At 38.9% G+C, this 21,068-nt stretch overlaps 1 protein-coding gene across 2 annotated transcripts in view; it reads right to left on the bottom strand.

The window, feature by feature from the left end:
* The window catches only part of ITGA8 (integrin subunit alpha 8), a gene marked incomplete at both ends in the record, with an annotated part of 189,259 nt that overhangs the window by 129,937 nt on the left and 38,254 nt on the right, over window positions 1–21,068 (bottom strand). Inside the window, 6 exons of one of the 2 annotated variants that reach the window (XM_079699618.1) lie at window positions 805–1,010; window positions 9,912–9,964; window positions 13,477–13,533; window positions 14,998–15,041; window positions 17,483–17,527; window positions 18,466–18,591. In XM_079699618.1, the coding sequence (XP_079555744.1) occupies window positions 805–1,010; window positions 9,912–9,964; window positions 13,477–13,533; window positions 14,998–15,041; window positions 17,483–17,527; window positions 18,466–18,591 (531 nt within the window). The remainder of the gene's footprint in view (window positions 1–804; window positions 1,011–9,911; window positions 9,965–13,476; window positions 13,534–14,997; window positions 15,042–17,482; window positions 17,528–18,465; window positions 18,592–21,068) is intronic. The other variant, XM_079699617.1, reaches the window with a different exon arrangement.

Here is a 21,068-nt window from a genome sequence, read left to right as displayed (position 1 = left end):
GTATACAAAATTTTGTGTGAGCTGGCATGTTTTTCTGAGGAGAGGGTACTTAGAAGGCATTCATAAATTCCTAACTTAAAGAACCACAAACCTAAACTAAGAATTTAATACTGCTTAACAGCGAACATTGAAGGTGCCTTTAAGCTGAAGTTGAGAGATCAATTAAAATTCAGCATAACCTGTACGTAAGCCATATGAGTTACTCAGAAGGCAATACACTTGCTAATATATCAACATGTATTTATTTGTTTTGACTCTGTACATATAGTACATTCTCTAGCTCTCTTCAAGTCATAAATCTATATGTCAATTTAAAAAATAATTGCTGTTTTTTGGGGCTTCCCTGGTGGCACAGTGGTTGAGAGTCCGCCTGCCGATGCAGGGGACGCGGGTTTGTGCCCTGGTCCGGGAAGATCCCACATGCCGCGGAGCGGCTAGGCCCGTGAGCCAAGGCCGCTGAGCCTGCGCGTCCGGAGCCTGTGCTCCGCAACGGGAGAGGCCACAACAGTGAGAGGCCTGCGTACCGCAAAAAAAAATAATAATAAAAATAAATAAAATAATAATAATTGCTATTTTGTTTAGAGCTGTCATATGACACCCTAAATCAACATGAGAAAATTTCCATGTAACATCTATATTAGCCAAAACTAAAGTTTAAATTGCCTTGAGATTTTGGATAGTTTATTAAAGACCAATCAGAAAAACTGTACCACACACACCACTGTGAAGTCTCTTGTTTCCGTCATGCAGCAGTAACATGAAATTGTGGCACATAAGTAATTTCCATGCATTGGTGCAAATTACCATTGTATCCATCTTGGTTCAGGTCTCCTAAATGTGCCAAAGCACTACCGAATCTCCCGAAGACGTCAGTGCCTGCGAGGATCTGCGGATTTCTGAAGACCAGCACGTTCACTTGCAAATACAGGTAAACTTGCCCTACTTCTCTGGGGTTGCTCTCAAATTCACGTTCCATAAAGAGAGGTGCCCCGATCAATATGTCATCCATTCTGTAGGGAACAAAGAAAGAGGTCAACACAGACATGAGATGCTGTTGAGTAGATTTCTAATCAACTAGATTAGTACATTTCCACTGGTATATTTCCTTTTCCAAGGGATATTTTACAACTGTCATATTTCTTTCATTGCTTTGTTATGTCTGCGGAATAGAATGCTGTAAGAAAATAAGAGTTGTTAAATTATCACACTGAACTTTTTAGCTATGCTAAAAATTACTACTTTAAGGAAACCACAGCTATTTCACCCTTGTCAGCTCTTTGGTGCATTTCCAGAAAATGTACTTACACAAGTAAAACGTATCAGAAAGACCTAAATAGGTTTTTCAAAACATGGATGAGAATTTGTCTACAATTTAGTTAACTATACATTTATATTATGAAGTTTTCTTGCAGTAATAAGGTTTAAAATAAAGTCTGTCCTCCTCTTTTCTCTTGTTACCTCCATTCAAATAAAACGGAGGCCAGAGAAGGTTCTCATACTGGCTAGAAAGCTAGAAAACAAAAATTTCCTCTCAAATGCGAATTTATAGTTTTTCTTTGTAGATGTAGATATTGTAGCAGGCAACCAGTAGATAATTTTTCAGGCTAAAAAAATTTCAAGAAAGAGATAGCAATTGGATTGCTGCACACTTAGGTAAAACGTTTTCTTAAAAATGTTCCAAATGAGGACATCCCTGGTAGTCCAGTGGTTAAGATTTTGCCTTCCAATGCAGGGAGTGAGAGTTTGATCCTTGGTCGGAGAGCTCTAAGATCCCACATGCCTCATGGCTAAAAAACCAAAAGATAAAACAGAAGCAATATTGTAACAAATTCAACAAAGATTTTAAAAATGGTCCGCATCAAAAAAAAAAAATCTTAAAAAAAGTGTTCCAAATGCATTTACTTGCCGTGCTTCTGTGCTCTATCTAGGCCAAGAATAAGGCAGGGATTGGGGCTGCTCCAGGCCTCAGGCTTTGCCCTGGAGGAACCTGGTTGCCTCTCTTTCTGTTATTATTATTGTCAGTATGAAGAGACATTTGTTAAACACCTAATTGTGTGTGTTGCTGCCTTGTAGTTCAAAGACATCTAAAACCACTGGTTCTCTAGTGCAGAGATTGAGCAGGGCCATTTTCTCATTCTCAACAGAAGGAACAAAGCCATACAATTGGTCCCTGAGGGACATGGGACTGACACATTACCTCACTATGTTTCTCACTGCCAACAAACACTGTGGAGTTCTAGAAATGCAAGATTATTCGACCTATGCTTGTGAAAGATTAGCACATCCATGGGATCTTTGGATTCTTGGACTATTGTGACAACGTTGATTTATTTTCGTAGAAATAGATTTCCCTAGATATTTAAGTGTAAGGCTTCTAAAATGTTCTAAACGCCAAAAAAGGAGAAAGACATTTGTTCTTAATTTATAATTGTGTTCTCATAAAGCTGAGAGACAATAACTGTCTTGGATTCAATTGATTCAATGTGCCTTGTGCAATATTTTGCATTTAGTGTCAATAATATTTTATGTTAGCAGTACCGCTTAAGAGACACAGTATATATTATTGTTTAGGCTGGTGTTTTTAAATCTTGATTTGCAACTCATTAGTGGATTGTGAAATCAATTTAATGGGTCTTGACAAGCAATTATAAAAAATGAAATAGAGTACAATAGAAAATATGAGTCAATGCATTACACATACTAAGAGTGAATACTGTTCCATGAAACCTTTTGTTTCAGTTGTGTGCATCTAGTGGGTTGCAATGTCAAATGTATTTTTGATTACGATCCCACAGGGCCAAAAACTCATTGAAAGACCACTGCGGTAGGCCATGCATGCTATTAGGTTATTTCAAAATTTACTTGTCATATCCTTTTTTAGAATATACCCAATTCAAATTTAAAGTTTTAAAAATATTTATTAGTAAAGACGTTCTTTACTGAGCTTCCGAAAAAGTAGTTGTGTAACAGACTGGGTGCCATTCTAAGAATATATAATATATATAAAGTATATCATATTTTATACATATACATGTAATCTCAAGAAAGAATAATGATGAAGCAATATTTATGATGAGGTTTTCACTAAAAACCATCTTTTCTGTTTGTGTCATGTTGGTAGTTTGGATGAGATCTAAGTTATTATGTAAAGGCATTTTATAGAAGTAGGATATACACACTAAATTTCATCTTATCTGAAACGTCCAATATTTGAGCACAGTTTTCTTTACATCTCTATGTAGCATTCACACCGGTTTTATTTGTGTCCCTTTTTTATGTCTAAAAAAGTATTATGTCCACTCTAATAATACAATGCAAGGTGCAGGTTCTCATTCTTTCACATGTTCTTTGAGACAAAACATTATAAATATTTCCCTGAAGAGCAAAGCATAAATATAGTGATAAACAGAGAGGGGGGATGAGGGAACCCATCAGTGAGAATATTCATTATGAAGAATCTGAATTCAAGTTTTCTACAGCCAAATGGTGTTTAATATGTTGATTTAACATATAAACTTCTCTGTTTCTTCTTTTTTCACAATAGTCCGTAGTGCATGCTAATGCCTGTGACTGATTTGCAGAATGTAGTTATTAAGAGAATGCAGGTTAGGAGGCTGTATACTAGAATTGATATCTAATCAATATAATTGTTTTATGATAGGTGAGAACAAATATAGCTTATCATTTATGTTATAGAAATCAATTTAATTTGCAATTTCTTTATGTTTTAATTTTCTAGATTTTCTACTTAATTGAATCATAATGATTTCTCTTCTATGAGAGAACCCACTTGGAGTAAATCTAGCACCAAAACACAGTTACTCAAAGCTGCTTCCTTTCAAATAAATTTTCTCTAAAATGCTCTCAAGTTAACTAACTGCTAAGACTCTCTCTAAATTTAGTTCCTTTTGGCCCTGCAGAGGCTAAAACAATCCAGTGGATTAAACTGTAATTCTGTGAATTTCTGAAATAGTATGAATATTTTGTTTCAAAAAGCCATAAGAAAATTTAAAAAACAGATTTGCTTGTTTAGGTTCAAGAGGAAAATACTATCTCCCTTTGCTGTTAAATTTGTCCAGAAATTCCTAACAGAGTTTACACTGAAAGATTTTGTAGTTCTGGCTATCTTAAGATAACTGAAGTTAATTTCACCAGCTTGTTTATATTTTACAAAATAGTCACAGGCTTGACAAGATCAACCACCAACCAGCATGCACGTTAACTGTTTGGTCTAAACTTTTGCAGTCCACTCGTAACACCTGGAGATTTTAAAAAATAAAATATATTGGGGAAATCCCCACCAGTTTATTTATTTGGTCACATTACTTAACGACACTGTCTTTTTTTTTTTTCCCCGATGGTGGGTTTTGGAGCATTTGCAGGGACTTCGCTTTTGTTGCACGGTGGATAGAGAGGATGACATACACTGTGAAAGCAACTTCACTAGGTAGTCTCACGTACAATAGTACTTAGTTATCTCTCGGATGGAGAAAGGGAAGTCTGGTTCAGTTCCACAAAATGTGAGTCCTAACTTCTGAACCATGAATGATCAACTAGATGAGTGATGTTCTTAATCCTATTCTGAGTCACTGTACAACATCCACTCAGGTCCAAGACTTGAAAGATTCAGGCTATTAAAAAAAAAAAAAAGACTATTGGAAAATTAGAAATTGGGTAAAGAAAGGGAATTAAATCTCAATTCTATTATGAAGCTCTGCTGATTAATGCTCATTTGTAATTCCTTAATCACTGATAAATGCTGGGAAAGCTAGAAAGGGCTTTGTGAATTTAAAAAAAAATTGGAGTTATAGACTCTCTAAAATTATTTATGTGTTAAACTAATGACTTGGTCAAATGCAGCAGCCTAGTATGGCTGCTTTTAATATAATCAAACAAACTGATTTTTCTTATATGCCATGATGCTGAAAACCATTCATAACTGAATTTTTTATCAGTCAGTTGTTTTTAGCATCATCAAAGACAATCTTAAAGTCGTTCGGGTGAAAATAACTGAAAGTATGGTTTTATATTTTTATAAAGTGGAAGTATGAGCTTGTTTATAAGAATAATGGAAATTAATAAAACGCACACTTAACAAACAGATTCTTATCAACGAGCAAAACAGAGTAAAAACTGAAACACATGTATATGCTATTCTTCTACCCCAACCCTTATTTAAGGTCATTGAAATCCATGTGTGTTCTATATGTGTATGTACATGTATATCTGTATACATGTTATAGACAATATCTGTATGTTTTTACAAGAATATGAATATAGATAGGTCTATATGTGCATATATATGTGGAATCTATAAAGTGAAATTCACACAAGTAGAGAGTGGCGCTTACCACGGGTGGAGAGATTGGGGAAATGGGGAGATATTAGTCAAAAAGTACAAAGTTGCAGCTATGTAGGATATATGTATAAGTTCTAGAGATCCAGTGTACAGCACAGTGGCTATAGTTAATAATACTATATTGTATACTGGAAATTTGCTAAAAGGGTAGATCTTAGGTGCTCTTACTGTACAGACACTGCCCCCCCACACACGGTAGCTATGTGATGGATGGACCACCCAGTTGGATGGATACAGATGAATCACATAGATGGAGATGTTAATTAGATTGAATGCAGTGATCACCTCACTATGTATATGTATATCAAAACATGTTGTCCACCTTAAATATACACAGTTTTTTATTTTAAAAATATTTTACAGGTTATTATTGGATTTCTTCAGTGGCAAGTATATTAATTTATCTGTTTCCCAATTTTTAAAAAGTAAGTGAGAGGCATGTCAGTCATTGCACTCACTTACTAGATTAAAAATTCTTAATTCTTACAGATTTTAAACCCTTGAAGACTGAAATTATACATATGCTTTCCTACTAGGTATTTTATAGAGCTTAGTAAAGAGTTCTCTGTATATAAGTGAACAAAAAATTTATAAGGTAAGTCAGCAAAAGTTCTGTGAACTAATCAAGACCTTGCCCTACTTAGTGTGTGCTCTTGGGCAATTCACTTAACTTTTGTGTCTCAGTTTCCTCATTGGTGAATTTTAGGTAGTTTCATTGGCTTGTAGTACAGATTGTCCTGTGAATTTTAGGTAGTTTCATTGGATTGTAGTACAGATTGTCCTGTGCTATTAGACTTATTACACATAAAGGTAGTTTGAGAGAAATAAAAACACTGTCTGCTAATCATTCATGATAAAGATAAAATGTGATTGCTTAATAGCATGTTAAGTTCTACAGTTGTTTCAATGGAGAATCAAGATTTCTGCATTTGAAACTGCTAACCAACTGAGGTTTATATCCAGGAAAACTTTATTTGAGATAGAGATTTGTGTTTGCTGCAAATCCCATTCTAGCCTTAGGGTCCCTGCTAGAAATCTTGTCAGAAACTGAGAATGACAAAAGCACTCTTTCTCAAAACAAGGCCACACATGTCCTGACATGGAGCCATCACAGGAGATTAGGAAAAGTCACTGACACCTGCATGATTTACTGCCTTTTTTTTCTCATTCTGCTAAGATTTCTGAGGGATTACAGGTTTATGTCTCTGCCCTGATGGCTTGTTTTGTACCTTCCCTGGGGATGAGTATCCACCCCAGGAGGTGAGGACACGGGCTGTCACAGTAATTAGTGGTTCTCAGGCCCCTGTCCTGGGATCAAGTATAAACCTAGAAACACAAGATGCCATGTTTTCCCTATTTTTGTCTGTCTGAAAGCCAACAATATCAAGTGATTGTTCTAGAAAAACAGGTGCTGCAAAAATGATGGCAAGTTATATATGCATTATTGTAATCTCAGACTTTACGTGAGTTCTCTATCTTTATTTGGGATGCAGTGTTCTCAGTGGCTTCCAGAGCACACTCATTGATTATAGGAACATGAATGTACGTTGCATCTAAGTAATGAGAACAGCAAACAATATACAGACTGAGAATCTATAGGTACTTTTTTCTTTAAGAATGACAATATTAAGATAATAGATGTATTTTTCAATGCAGTCTAAAGAATTCAGAATATACTACCTAATAAAAAGACATGATGTGCATAGCAATTTTTAAGAACATCAAGAAAGAGCAAATTATCACTGGAAAATTCCTGTTTGAAACCAATGAGGTCCTTTCTTCACAAGTTTTCTTTTTTTTTCCTTTATGTGGCAAAAAAAAAAAAAAAAGTCCTATAAATGTTGTCACAAAACTTTTCTTTAGACTAGAATGAATGTGTTTTCAGGAAGGACATGGTGCCCTGCAGGGCATATTGTGACACTGGGGGGAAAGCTGAAAGGATTGAAAAGGGAGTGAACTACAGAAGGAAACATGCTGGGTGATCTGTGCCCTAAAAAATGCTGCCTGGCTCCCAGGAGAGAAGCCCTCATGGGTGTTGTGTTGTTATCTGTTGAGGGAAATGTGTCTACACTTATCCCAAGGGCCACTGTCGGATTTTTTGTTTTCACTAAAGAATGGGCTTTCTATATCTGGACAGTACGCCATGTTTTGGACCTCAAGTTCTTCCTCCACCATTTTCTTTCTAAATGACTAAAAGGCTCTGATAACAGATACAGTCCATCCAGGTTGCTCATTTTGAATGGTGGTCCTAATTGTTACTTCCTTTCCACAAGTCAGACAGCTGAAGATTAAAGCAACTTCATTTTCAATTATCTGCAGGATAAGATCTTATCCAGGATAAGATTTGCGTTCTTCAAAATAGACCCAGAGTGCAACCAGTTCTACTCTTCCTGCCACTGCTCTGGTCCAAGCCACTGTCCTGCCTCACCTGGCTTATGGCAGTGGGCTCCCAGAAGGCCTCACTCCATGGAGACCCAGTGAACAGAGCATGGCTGCTAAAACCAAAGTGGGTGCAGGCCAGTCCCTTGCTTCGACTCCTCCAGGGGTCTTCAAGATGATGTGTCCTTCTTGGAAACAGACTCATTCTATCCATGGCAGAGTCCGTGTGGTGCTGTGTAAAGCGGCTCACAGACTTTCTCTCCAAGCCTCTTTGATATTCCTTGACTATGCCAGCAGCTCCCCGCTCCGCTGGGAGTTTGGACACTCTTCCCCGTATACTATTGTGTTTTGCTCCCTCACCTAACCTAACACCCAGGCCTTCCCTGTTTACCTGAATAAAAATTGCATCCCTCCCAATTTTTTTCTATCCCCGTTCTGTTTTTTTTTTTTTAAGTTTCATTAATAGACTTTATTTTTTAGAGCAGTTTTAGGTTCAAAGCAAAATTGCACAGAAAGTACAGATAGTTCCTGTATACCCCCTGCCACAAGCAAGGCCTCCCCGACTGTGAACATCCTGCACCAGGTGGTACATTTGTTACAACTGATGAACTTACATGGGCATATCATCATCACCCAAAGTCCACAGATTACATTAGGGTTCACTCTTGCTGGTGTACATTCTGTGGGTTTAGAAAGATGTATAATGACATGAATCCACCATTGCAGTATCATACAGAATACTTTCACTGCCTTACAAAGCCTCTGTGCTCCACCTAATTCATCCCTCTTTTCACTGTTAACACCTGGCAACCACTGATCTTTTTACTGTCTCCATAGTTTTGTCTTTTCCAGAATGTCATCTAGTGGACTCATATAGTATGAAGCTTCTTCATACTGGCTTCTTTCACTTAGTAATAGCATTTAAGGTTCTTCCATGTCTTTCCATGGCTTGATAGCTCATTTCTTTTTAGCACTGAATAATATTCCATTGTCTGGATGGGCCACAGAATACTTACACATTTACCTACTAAAGGACATCTTGATTGCTTCTGGCCTTCTGTTTTTGTTTTTTTCCTGCATAGCGCTCATCACCATCTAACATAATCTTTATTTGACTTATTTATTTTTTGTCTGTAGCTCCCACCCAAACTACAGTATAACCTTTATGAGGGTGCAGGTTTTGGTTTTGTTCTCTGCTGTATCCCAGCACCTAGAACAGTGCTAGTGTGTAGAAGATGCTCAAGAAATATAGGTTTAATGAAAGAATAATAAGATATTTTCCAAAAGGTACAAAAGTTACCAAATTTATCTCCAATCATATGGTACCGCATAATAAATAAAGTTCATTTCTAGCTATGTAGAGGTCATAGCTAATGTCTATCCATGATGTAGCCCAGATAAGGGAACATAGTTCAGATTTTTCAGATATTTGCTTCTTACCAAAATGTAAGCTCCACGAAAGCAGAGACCTATTCTTACTTAATCACTGCTACATTCTGGGCACCCAAGAACAATGCCTGGCATATGGTAGGTGCTCCAACAATATTTATTGAATGAATAATCAGTTCATCTCCATTTATTGGTTTTCTTATTTAATCATTTGTCTTATCTGTCAGTTAGGTGCTTTTCGTGGATCAGAGAGTTGCTTAATAACAATTTTCTTTGAAGTAATAAACACAACCATAATTTATCATGCTGTTTGATCCAAGCTCAACTATAATTTACTGCCATAAACTGGAAAAAAATATTATTATTTCATCTTCTGCATGGGGGTCACTAGTATGTTGGTTAAAGCACTGTCAGGAGAAAAAATATTTATGTGCAAATGTTTTATGAATATCATGTGCTAAAGGGTGAAGGCAGATGAGCAAATTCTTCAATGACTATGGAAGTCAAATGGCCAAGGACTATTTAATTCATAAAATCAAAGATAAAACTAAGTAAAATAGTCCTTTCTTAGAAGTGGCAGATGTGATAAAGACGTAAAAAAGGATGATAGGGAATTTTTTAGTAGATGTATGCTTTTGCCCTGGACTGAAAAAAAAAAGTTAAAATAAGAGAGCCTCGATCTTGTTGAGGAAGTACAGAAGGATGTATTTCATAAAGGAAAAAATATAACATATTTAAGGACGAATATAATATCTGGTGAGTGAGGAAGTTCTTATAAACTTACCCATCATTGTTAACATCTGATACTGCAATTGTATATCCAAAGTAAGATGCCATCTGCAAAGGAAAACCATAAGATGATATATTTTGTGCTCAAAAAGTCATTTTTATAGTATTCTCAATTTTCCCTGAAAGATTAGCCACATTGCAGCCCATTTTTGCATTTAAATTCATAGACCCTTGGACATGGACAGTCTTTGAGTCATTGAGTTTAACCCCTGACCTAATGCATAACGTTCCTCCCAACACCCATGACATCTGCTCGGACATCCTCTGGAGATGTTCAGCAATAAGCCCATTCAATTTGTAGATACAACTATTAGAATACTTTTTGCTAAAATTGGTCCTGCTGTAACATCTGGTCCTTAATGCTCCTACCTAGTTCTGCAATCTTGAATGTCACAGAATAAACCTAATTCCATTTCCATATGAAATCTCCTATGGAAATGTTTTCAGCTGGCTTCCCATCTTTCTTAGAGATACAACATGGGATACCAAAGAAAAGATGATACCCCCTGAGCACACGGACAGGAGAAGATAAGTAGGATGGACACCCTCTGCTTTGGACTCTTTATATCACTGAAGCATAAAAAGGTTTTAATTTGAGGGTAAACCACGTCTCTGTATCAATTCATATTGAGTTTATCGTCTGCTAAGGTTTCTAAGTCTTTTCTGAGTGAACCAGTGTGCCTAATCTCTCTACATTCTAGCTCTTATATTTTTGTTTTCAACCTATGTTTTCAAGGTTTATAATCTCTTCAGATTTGGCCAATAGTTTTAGCTTGCCAAGATTTTTCGGTTCCATATTCTGCCATCCAGTGCTTTAGCTCAGCAGTCCCCAACATTTTTGGCACCAGGGACTGGTCTCGTGGAAGACAGTTTTTCCACCGGCCAGGTTTGGGGCGGGGGGGAGTTGTTTCGGGATGATTCAAGCACATTACATTTATTGTGCACTTTATTTCTATTATTATTACATTGCAATATATAATGAAATAATTATATAACTCACCATAATGCAGAATCAGTGGGAGCCCTGAGCTTGTTCTCACTTGCCACTCACTGATAGGGTTTTGATATGAGTCTGCAAATGATTGATTTATTATGGTCTCTCTGCAGTCAAACCTCTCTGCTAATGATGATCTGTATTTGCAGCCGCTCCCCAGCGCTAGCATCACTGCCTCAGCTCCACCTCAGATCATCATGCATTAGATTCTCATAAGGAGCATGCAAGCTAGATCCCTTGCATGTGCGGTTCACAGTAGGGTTCGCACTCCTATGAGCATCTAATGCCACCACTGATCTGACAGGAGGCGGAGCTCAGGCAGTAATGCGAGCGATGGGGAGCGGCTGCAAATACAGATGAAGCTTCGCTCGTTCACCCGCTGCTCACCTCCTGCTCTGCAGCCTGGTTCCTAACAGGCCACGGACCAGTACCAGTCCATGGCCCAGGGGTTGGGGACCCCTGATTGAGCCAATTTAGCTTCCTATCACCTACAAATTTAATCAGCCTACAGTCCCCTGGAAAGTGTGCTCCACAGAAGGCAGAGAGTTCCATCTGTGTTGTTCATTCTTCTCTCTGCCCTGTCTGACCAGTGTTTAGCTCAGAGTAGGTGCCAGGTGCTAGATACTCTTTGCAGAGGAAAAAGATAGATGAGTTACCAAGTGTAACACAGTTATTCAATTCTCCCACCTCTTTTGTCTATTCCAAACATAAACAGTTGCTGTAGACTGATCGTTTATGCCTCCCCTCCTCCAAATTCAAATATTGAAACCTAACTCCTTATATAATGGTATTAGGAAGTGGGGCCTTCAGGAGGTGATTAGGTCACGAAGGGTTGAGCCTGCACGAATGGGATTAGTGCCCTTAGAGAAGAGACCCCAGAGGGCTCTCTAGCCCTCCTTGCACCAGGTGAGGACACAGCGAGAAGACGGCTGTGAACAGGAGGCAGGCTCTCAGCAGATACCAAATCTGCCTACCCCTTGATCTTAGGTTCCAGAACTGTGAGAAATAAATGTTTGTTGCTTTAGCCACCCAGTCTATGGTATTTTTATTATAGTAGTCCATGGACTAAGACATGGGTGCCAGGTGCAAAATACTCTTTGCAGAGGAAATGAATGCCTCATTTAACTGCGTCATGCAATAACTCAATTCTTCCACCTCGTTTCTCTATTCCAAACACATATGGTAAAATCCTTATTCCTGGGTGGCATTGTGTGGTCTTCACTCAGAGGAATTTCATCACTTATGTATTAAGTTCTGAGGTTCAAGATTGCAGAACTAGGTGGTATTGAAGATGAGAAGTTACAGAATGGCCAAATTTAACAATGTTTAAAGAGCTTTTAATGATAAAAATGTGAAATGAAAAGACAAAGGAGAAGTCTTGCCAGATTTCCATTAAACCATTAATTGTCACCACTTGGGAATCATGGTTCAAAATTTATAAATCCACCCAACTTCACTATCATCACAGCCTTGTATCTCTATATTTACCACAGGAGTACCATGAGGGACATTTTTAAATGCTTTGTTGAAAATTGCACAGTAACGGATAGACTAAAGCCCCAGTTTGGGGGAGGAAATGTCAAAAATGCTATGTGTTCTTTAAAAAACTCTATTTGCTTTACAAATATATGATTCCAAATTTCTGTGTGTAGCTAAGAGTTGAGCATTTCAGGATCTTAAACCTGGATCCTCCTGGGATCCCGTGGGCCAAGATGTAACTTGGCTGGAGTCAAGTGTGAGGCTTGCTAGAAGCTCCTTACCCTGGGTTGGTGGTTAGGAAAGGAAACTGGTTGACCAGAGAAATGAATTCAACTCACGATTGGCTCCCTTAGACGGGAGTATCACATTCATCCTTTAAAGAAATGTGACAGATTTCAACAGGTCAAAAACCCAGGAAACCCAGTGTAGTGAATGAAGTGTGACCTCAGGCCGTGTTATGTCAGGAGGATGACAGCAGCCTGTTTGCAGGCAACTGACCCATTGATAATAAGACCCCAGCCAGTGACAGTGGGTATGGGGCCATACCTACCCCCTGGGGGGAAGGGACCAGAACCAGAGAGCTTATCTTCCATATAATGTTGGGATTGGGGAGGGTTCCAGTCACTGTGAGGACAGGAAGGCAGAGTCCAGACCCACTGACTGACCAACATGTGAAACCTACAAGAAGCCTGTGTCTTCTCGGGGGGAAGGCGGGTACTCAGAACTCATCACTGTGCAACTACATAAGGACCGCAACATAACAGGATTGCTCTCGGATTTCAGCAGTTAGTGGCTTTTGGGCTTTTAGGGAGCATATTCTGCCTTTACATCACTTATCATTTTCTGAAATCATCACGGGCATTTACTTGTTTGTTAATTGTCACCCCCCATCAGCCTCCCCCGTACTGCTGCGTGAGAGCTGGGATCTTGTCTGTCTGATACTTGGTTACACTCCCAGTGCTCAGAAGAGTTTCCAGCACATAGTAGGTGCTCGGTAAATATTTATTTTATGAATGAATAAATAACATATTACAATATACTATTAGTGCAGAGTGACATTCATTATTTGATTCTAAAATGTCTTCACCTGTTCACCAGTGAAATTCTGAATAAAGGTCATATCTGTAGAGTTAATGATTGAAACCTGAAATCATAGAGATTAGATAGGTTACATCATTTGGCATAGAATTGGAGCACTTTTTTAAAAGTTTAACTTAAATCATTTTACAATTTTTGTGAGGAGTCATAAATGGTTAGCTCTATATGTAAAAAGAAATAAGCCCAAAGGAACGATCTTTAAAAAATCCAACTGAACTTTTTGTTTATGGTTAAATCTGGGATCCTTTCAGACAAAATGCATGCTTACTAATCTGATGTAGAGAAATCTGAATTCAAGAACGCTGAGAGCACCTAATCTGATAGTCAGTTAATTGCTCTAATCAAAAATTTAATCTAAGTTTCATTTCTCTGCGTATGCTGTTATGAGAAATTGATGATTATGGTTCTCTGCAAAAAAATGAAAATTTAAAGTATTATCCATGTAGCAAAAATATTCCTTTTAAATTCTATCCAGACAACCTAAAATCTATAGATATTATAAGTTTACCAGACTTAAACATTATTTAAGATATAACTTTTTCTCGTCATAAGGTCGATTTATTTTCCTTTCCTATTTTTATGGTAACTAGTTGTAATGGGTTTGAATAGTATCCTTCCAAAACTCATGTCTCCCCCGAACTTCAGAAGGTGACCTTATTTGGAAATAGGGTCTCTGTAGATGAAATAAGTAAGATTAAGGATCTTGAAATGAAATCAACCTGGATTTAGGGTGGGCCCTATGTCCAATGACTGGTGTCCTTATAAGAGGAGGAGAGGACACACATAGACACAGATGGAAGAAGGCCATATGGAGACCGGGGCAGAGATTCAGGTGAAGCTCCCACATGCCAAAGAAAGGCAGGGCCACCTGAAGTTGGAAGAGGCCGGAAGAATCCACCCCTCCATGCATGGGAGGGATGTGACCGTGCCGATCACACCTTGATTTCAGCCTTCTGGCCTCTTGAACTGTGACAGGATAAATTTATGTTGTTATAAGCCACCCAGTTTGGGGTCATGTGTTATGACAGCCCTTGCAAACTAATACACTAGTGAAATAACAATTGACCTTATTATGTCCACCGTATGGGACATATTAAAATGCTGATCACATCAACAATGGGATCCTCTGCAACTATTCCCAGATTATGCACATGCATAGGGCTAGGCTAGCTTCATGGGCACGTGACCCGTGCAGTCAGTCACAAAGGGTCCCACATGCAGGCGAGCCCTACCCACCCTTTGGATAGCCCAGCTGTCACTGTCCTGAAATTCTTAACAATTTTGAACAAGGGGCTAGGCATTTTCACTTTACACTGGGTCCCACAGACTATGGAATTGATCCTGCACCCAGATCAGAAAAGAATCTAACCTCCCTTTTCATAAGCAAACAAGCGTGGATCAGTAGTGCTCACTATTAAAGGGCAGTTTAAAAGATTTGAAAACCGTATGCAGCAAAATGTTTCTTTGCGTATGTAGAGAATGTAGCGTGTAACGCCTTTTTAGTACTCACGCATCCAAAATTCTGTGCTCCTCTGGGAACCCCAGCAACCAATTCTGTGATGGAAATAGTCATTCACAAGGTGAGTGGCATAGTACACTGTAAAGCTATACAACAAATCAGCTGAAGAGGGTGCCTCTTAAATGAGTAACTATCATGGATCCTGTAGAGAGATGGAGGTTTGAAGCGACAGTTTTGCACTGGCTTTTGCTTCTGCTACAGACGAAAGAAAGCAGAAGACCCAAAGTCGTACTTTGAGATTTACCTGTCTCCATCACATTCTCCATGTGTTTCTGTCTCCAGAACATAAGCCTGGCTTCTCAGATCTGTGTGTGATTTGTCAGTTAAACCTCGTACTCTGATTTCTCCAGTTTTCACTGTCTTTCGTACTAGTCTTTTGTACTAGTGTACAAAGTAACAGCTCCTGTCCCACTAATGTGTTCAAACAATTTCAGTTACCTAAGGAAAAGCCACATACCATAAATGATTGAGTCTTGCCCCCTGGAACAGAATTATAGGACAACCTGGCAGCCAAGGGTACGCGAGGAAGGGAAGCTTCAATAATAGAGGTAGAAAAAGCAACTCTGGTGAAAAGTGGGGAGCATATTCCATTGCACAATGATATGGCTCTAGATTCAGGAAATAGTGGTTTCAGTCCTTGGGTCTGCCATAAACCCGGGATCAATCACTGAAACTGATTATTTCCAGTCACCTACAATAGATGGGAGTTGGAACTGCTTGATGATCAAAGATCTTTCCAGCTCTCATTTCTATAAATCTAAACTATCTTTTGAGTAATTGGGGTCAACACTTTAATTTAAAGAAAGGGGGCCTGGAAAAGAGTCCCCTTCCATTCAAATTTCCCTTCCCCCAAACCTGGTCTGAAAGGTAGAGCACAAATTCTAGCATTAATTCTATCTGATGTAATAAACTCTCGCAGAGTTGGGTGCTCATGCTGTTGGAGCGTTAATAATCAGAGAAGATCCATTTGGGCCTAGATGTTGGACTTTTCTGTAGTAAATTTTCTCATTCAGTCAACATATAAATGTTAACTGCAAACACAGGATACAGCACGGAGCAAAGACAAAATTCCCTGCTCTCATGGAACTTACACTTGAGCTGGAAGGGGCAGTCAGTTTGAAAAGTAGAGTCAAATGTCACGTGAGAAGGGGATGAGTATAGCGCAGAAAAACTAAGCAGCAAAATGGTACTGGGAGTGCTGGAATTGGGAGGCAGAAGGAATTATGATTTATTGGGGCGGTCAGGGAAGGTCTTGGCAAGAAGATGACATGTTACCAAAGACTGAAGAAAGTGAAGGAGTAAATATTATGGAGATCTGGGAGAAGTATGTTCTAGTCAAAAGGAATAGCATGTGCAAAGGTCCTGAGGCAGAAGTGTGTCTGGAGTATTCAAAGAATAGCAGGCAGGGCGGGGTGGCTGGAGTGGATGGAAGGAGTCAGGGGTAAAGGACTGGGAGCTGAGGTCAGAGTAAATAGGGGCCTCATGAACAGAGTCTTTTAGGTCATTGTGAAGACTTGGATTTTAGACAGAATGAGTTGGGCAATCACTGGGAGCAAAGAAGTTACACCACGTGACTTCTGTTCCTCAAGGACCACGTTGGCTGCTGGATCTAGGGAAGACCACAGGCGGGCCAAGATGAAAGCAAAGAGGATCAGTTAGGAGGCTACTGCCACAGGGCTGATGGGGGCTTGGATCAGAGTGGAGGCTGTGGAGGAGGTGAGAAGTAGGCAGATCCTGGCTGTCTTTTGAGTTTAGTTAGCAGGATTTGCTCATGGATTAGATATGGATGGGGTGTGAGAGAAAGAGCACAGTCCAAGGCTGACTTGCAAGGTTTTTTGCTTCAGCAGCTCGGAGGATGGCATTGCCATTTACTGAGATGGAGCTGATGGAGGGTAGAGTATGTTTAAGTGGAAAGATCAGGAGTTCAGGTATAAGCTTATTAAGTTTGGAAGAGCCATTCAAACAGAGATGTTGAGTGTTGAGTAGATTCTAGACCTTACACCGCATTCCAGCTTCCTGGACACAGGTATAGATGTTTACTAGGGGCACCTAAAAACAGACCACAGTCAGACAGAACAGAGCTGACTGATTTCGGGATCAGGCTTGCCAAACAGGAAAGACTAAGGGGATTATACCAAGTGAGATACCTGGCAACCACGGCTTCTCATTTCCCACAAACATTCAGAATTTGGTTTAAAAAATAAAAAATCAGCCGTCACACTAGTAACTTTGGAGCCTGCAGCCTCATATGGCTATAACACAAAGGAGTTATTAAATGTAGTGCTGATTAAAAGTTTCAGAATTGTTTAAAAATCACAGTCCTAAAAGAGCTTTTTAGGTCACTGCACTTTTCCCCGTGTTTTATATTGGGCTGGCCAAAAAGTTCGTTCAGGTTTTCTCTAACATCGCATGGATAAACCTGAACGCATGTTTTAGCCAATCCAGTAGAGGGCTTCATTTCAACAATGTTTCTCACCTTGCTGAGAGTCCCCAGTAAATTCCCCAGCAGCAACTGAATATCCTGTTTTAAAGCAAGAAACAAGCGAATCACACGTTTGAAGGCTTTACAAATGATCTATATCTAGAAATATGAAGGCACTACCATAGTAGTACTTTGTGCAGAAATCCCAACAATTTCTGGGATTTACATAAAAGTTTAGGGTTCTATAAAGAGAAAAATTAATCAAACCAGGATTTATACTAAATCTTGGAAGCATAATAGATCTGCTACTTCTGAGCCTGGCAACACCTTCAGATTCTGAGGTCCCTTTTAGAAGTAGGAATGCTTCATTGCCCATCTTGACGTGTGAATGGTGGTTGCTGCATTTTAAGAGTTGCTGACTCATCATAATCAGACATAATTACTCTGAAGGGTATCTCTTGTGCTCAGGTTTTGCAATTTCTGATCACCAACAAGGCCTACTTCCTAATACCTTTAATGATGATTTCCCACAAACTTCACTTGGCTCTAAAGTGAGATGAGGTGATAAAAGATAACTACAATTTTTAAAAGTTCATCAAGGAATCAAAATGCCAATACGATACCAAAGGTGGCAAACAATAGTGATGAAATGGCATTGTGTGGTTTGCACATAATAAATTTTGAGAACATTCTAGCAACTGGAAAGTCTATTGCTCTTTTTAGAAACCGGAAAGGGTCATCATCATGTTGCCCGGGTAGTACTGGGCATCCTCACTAATACATAGTATCTACAACTGGTAAAATATTTTATTTGCGAGAGATTGTCTCTGAGCCTATAAAACAGCTCTCAAACTATGGAGACTACATATAATGGCTGAATCAAAAGAAAAGAAAGTTAAGAGTCCACTCGAAGCTAGTAAGAGAAGAAAATTTGTAAAAGGTGCCAAATATTATAAGTGAGGGATAAAATTTGCTTCCACATTTAACATGCTTTTGTCTTTTGAGAAACCGCAGATGTCTTGAGCATTGCATCTCACCAAGGTAACTGTCATCGTAGGATGCAGGAGCCACTTCTGTCTGCTTTTCTCCAGCCAATTTTCTCAGGATATCCTTGAATGAGTAGTTTGCAATGATATCTGCAATACTGGCAGTGATCACCTGACCTGTGTTCAAACAAATGAATAGATTAACTGAATGAACATGAGAGGCAGGCCCTCTCCGCACAGACACAGGGTGTCTGAACAACACACACGCCCTTGAAAATGGTCATGAGGTTGCCTGCATTTTCGACAGTGAATTTTCCTGCCGGGCACTAGAACTGCAGGCTAAATTTGCTGACAGCTGGTTAGAGCTTTCCATTCTGATAGAAGAACCAAAGATGAACTATGTAATTGTTTTCATACAACATTTATTTTTTTCTGTTGTTTAAATTAAGGTATAGTTGGTTTATAATATTATGTTAGTTTCAGGCACACAGCATAGTGATTCAGTATTTTTATAGATTATACTCCATAACAGGATAGACATGAATCCAAAAGATGGCCAGCAATGTTCCACTACAACTTTTATGCATTCCTATATTTATTATGGAAATCTAAGGAAAAAGTGTGATCTCATGCTCTTTGGGAGAAAACTGGAGGAATGCTTTCAAGAGACTAAAATCTAATATTAATTTTAAAGCCAAACTATTCCTTGGGAATTCCCACATTCCTACAGTCTTTCTGTCTGAAGTTCCAAAAGAATGAAACTGTTACATCAGGCTGTAAATATCTCCAAGTGACCTTGCCTGAAATGACTGTTCTTATATTAAGACAATCGTATTTACACATGAGTTTCTGAACAACGTCTGTAGAATTTGCCAGTTTTCTCTGGGTTAAAGCTGAATATCCTCTTCCCTGCTCCCACAGACACACTGCCTTTGCTTATTTCCTTTAGTTGCTTCTATAAATATTATAATCTTAAGACTGACTGAGTAAAATTTTAAATTATCTATCTCAGACAAATGCTCTCTATCCCCTTGAAATGGCTAATTGTCAGCATTTTATCTATATCAGACATTTTTTTTTCAACGTAAGGAAAGAATTATGTGAAATTAATCAAGTGCATGAGAACAAAATCTTTTTAAACACATCACTTTTACTTTATACCCATCCTCTGCATAAAATATATTGTTTTCCAGTTTGCAAAATAATGTTTAAAGACTGAAAGGTTAATTATTTGATGTTCATAGTTGTATATGTATGAATTAAGCTTAACAGTAATTTCATGTAAAATTTTATCATAAATCCATCTCGCCTGTATCTTTCCCATTGGCCTTTTAAACATGATCAGGTCTCCTCCATTAAAAAAACCAAAACCCAAAAAACTTCACTCAACTATTCATCTCTCTCATATTCTTTTCTATCCTTATTCTAAACTTTACAGCCAAAATTAAGTCTGTATTCTCTGTAATCTCTCTTTAGGCATCCCATTCACATCCACGGCTTTGGTTATCATCACTATGCTAGTTTTTATTTTAGCCTAGATACCCTTATCCTCTCTGAGTTTAAGCCCATACATCTAAATACTTATGTGAAAAGTCTTGGACATCTCAAACATGTTCATACTCAACATAACCAAAAGTAAACTCATCATCTTCCTTCCCCAATCCACTCCAAACCCATTCTGTTCCAGCTTTCTCCATTTCAGGGACTGGGACCCACCTAAAACCATTCAGTTACAAAAGTCAGAAACATATCCTTGTCATCCTCCCTATTCACCCACATACAACCAAACCATCATCTAAGCTGTTTATTCTGCCTCCGAAGTATCTCTCAAATTCCGCCCCTTTCTCGGTCTGTACTATGACCACTCTAAGAAGCAAACATCTTCATCTGAACCTTACAGCTGGTTTACCTTATAGACTTATAACTAGCTTCTAACCTTATAACTCGTTTGCTGATACTGCACTTTGGCCAACTCCCTATCGATTTTCCACATTGCAGCCAGCGTGACCTTTGTGTAACACACATCCGATCATAGCATCCCATGCTTCAGATTCTCCAGTGGTTTCCCATTATTCTCAGAACAAACCACACATTCTTATTCTACCTCAGGCAATCCATTTAAACTCCAACCATCCACTGGGGATCTCTCATTGTTTTGGAGATAAAGACAAAACTGCTTACCTGGGGCTGCAAGCCCTGCAGGGAGGGTGGGAGCCCTCCATCCCACTCAGCAGCTCTTAACTCTAGTCCCCTGATTTCCCTCCATTCTCAGCTCTCCAGGCTCCTTTATGCCCTAGAACATTTTCACACAACCCTTCCTCTCTTCACCTGGTTACCTCCTACTCGGGGTTCAGAGCTCAGTTCAGGGTTGCTGCTTCCAAATTCATTGACCTTAAGGTTGATGCCGGCTTATGTAACACCTTTGTAAGAATTAGAGGAAGTCATCCCCCCTGGGCAGACGCCATCATGCACCTGGGTTCAGGGCTCCCTAAGCAGAGCACAGGTTGTATTTTGTCTCGTCAACCAGTGTTCAGAGGACAAAACATACATGCATGGGGCCACCCTGGAGAAGCCTCCTATGCTATCATGGCCCCGTCTTGACATAACCTTCCTAGTGAGTATCATGCCTGGAGTTTCTTAAGTACTTGTGTGAG

This window comes from Hyperoodon ampullatus, assembly GCF_949752795.1.
Source record: "Hyperoodon ampullatus genome assembly, chromosome: 3".
In the NCBI taxonomy this organism is placed as follows: Eukaryota; Metazoa; Chordata; class Mammalia; order Artiodactyla; family Ziphiidae; genus Hyperoodon; species Hyperoodon ampullatus.
This window is presented reverse-complemented; position numbering and strand designations above follow the sequence as displayed.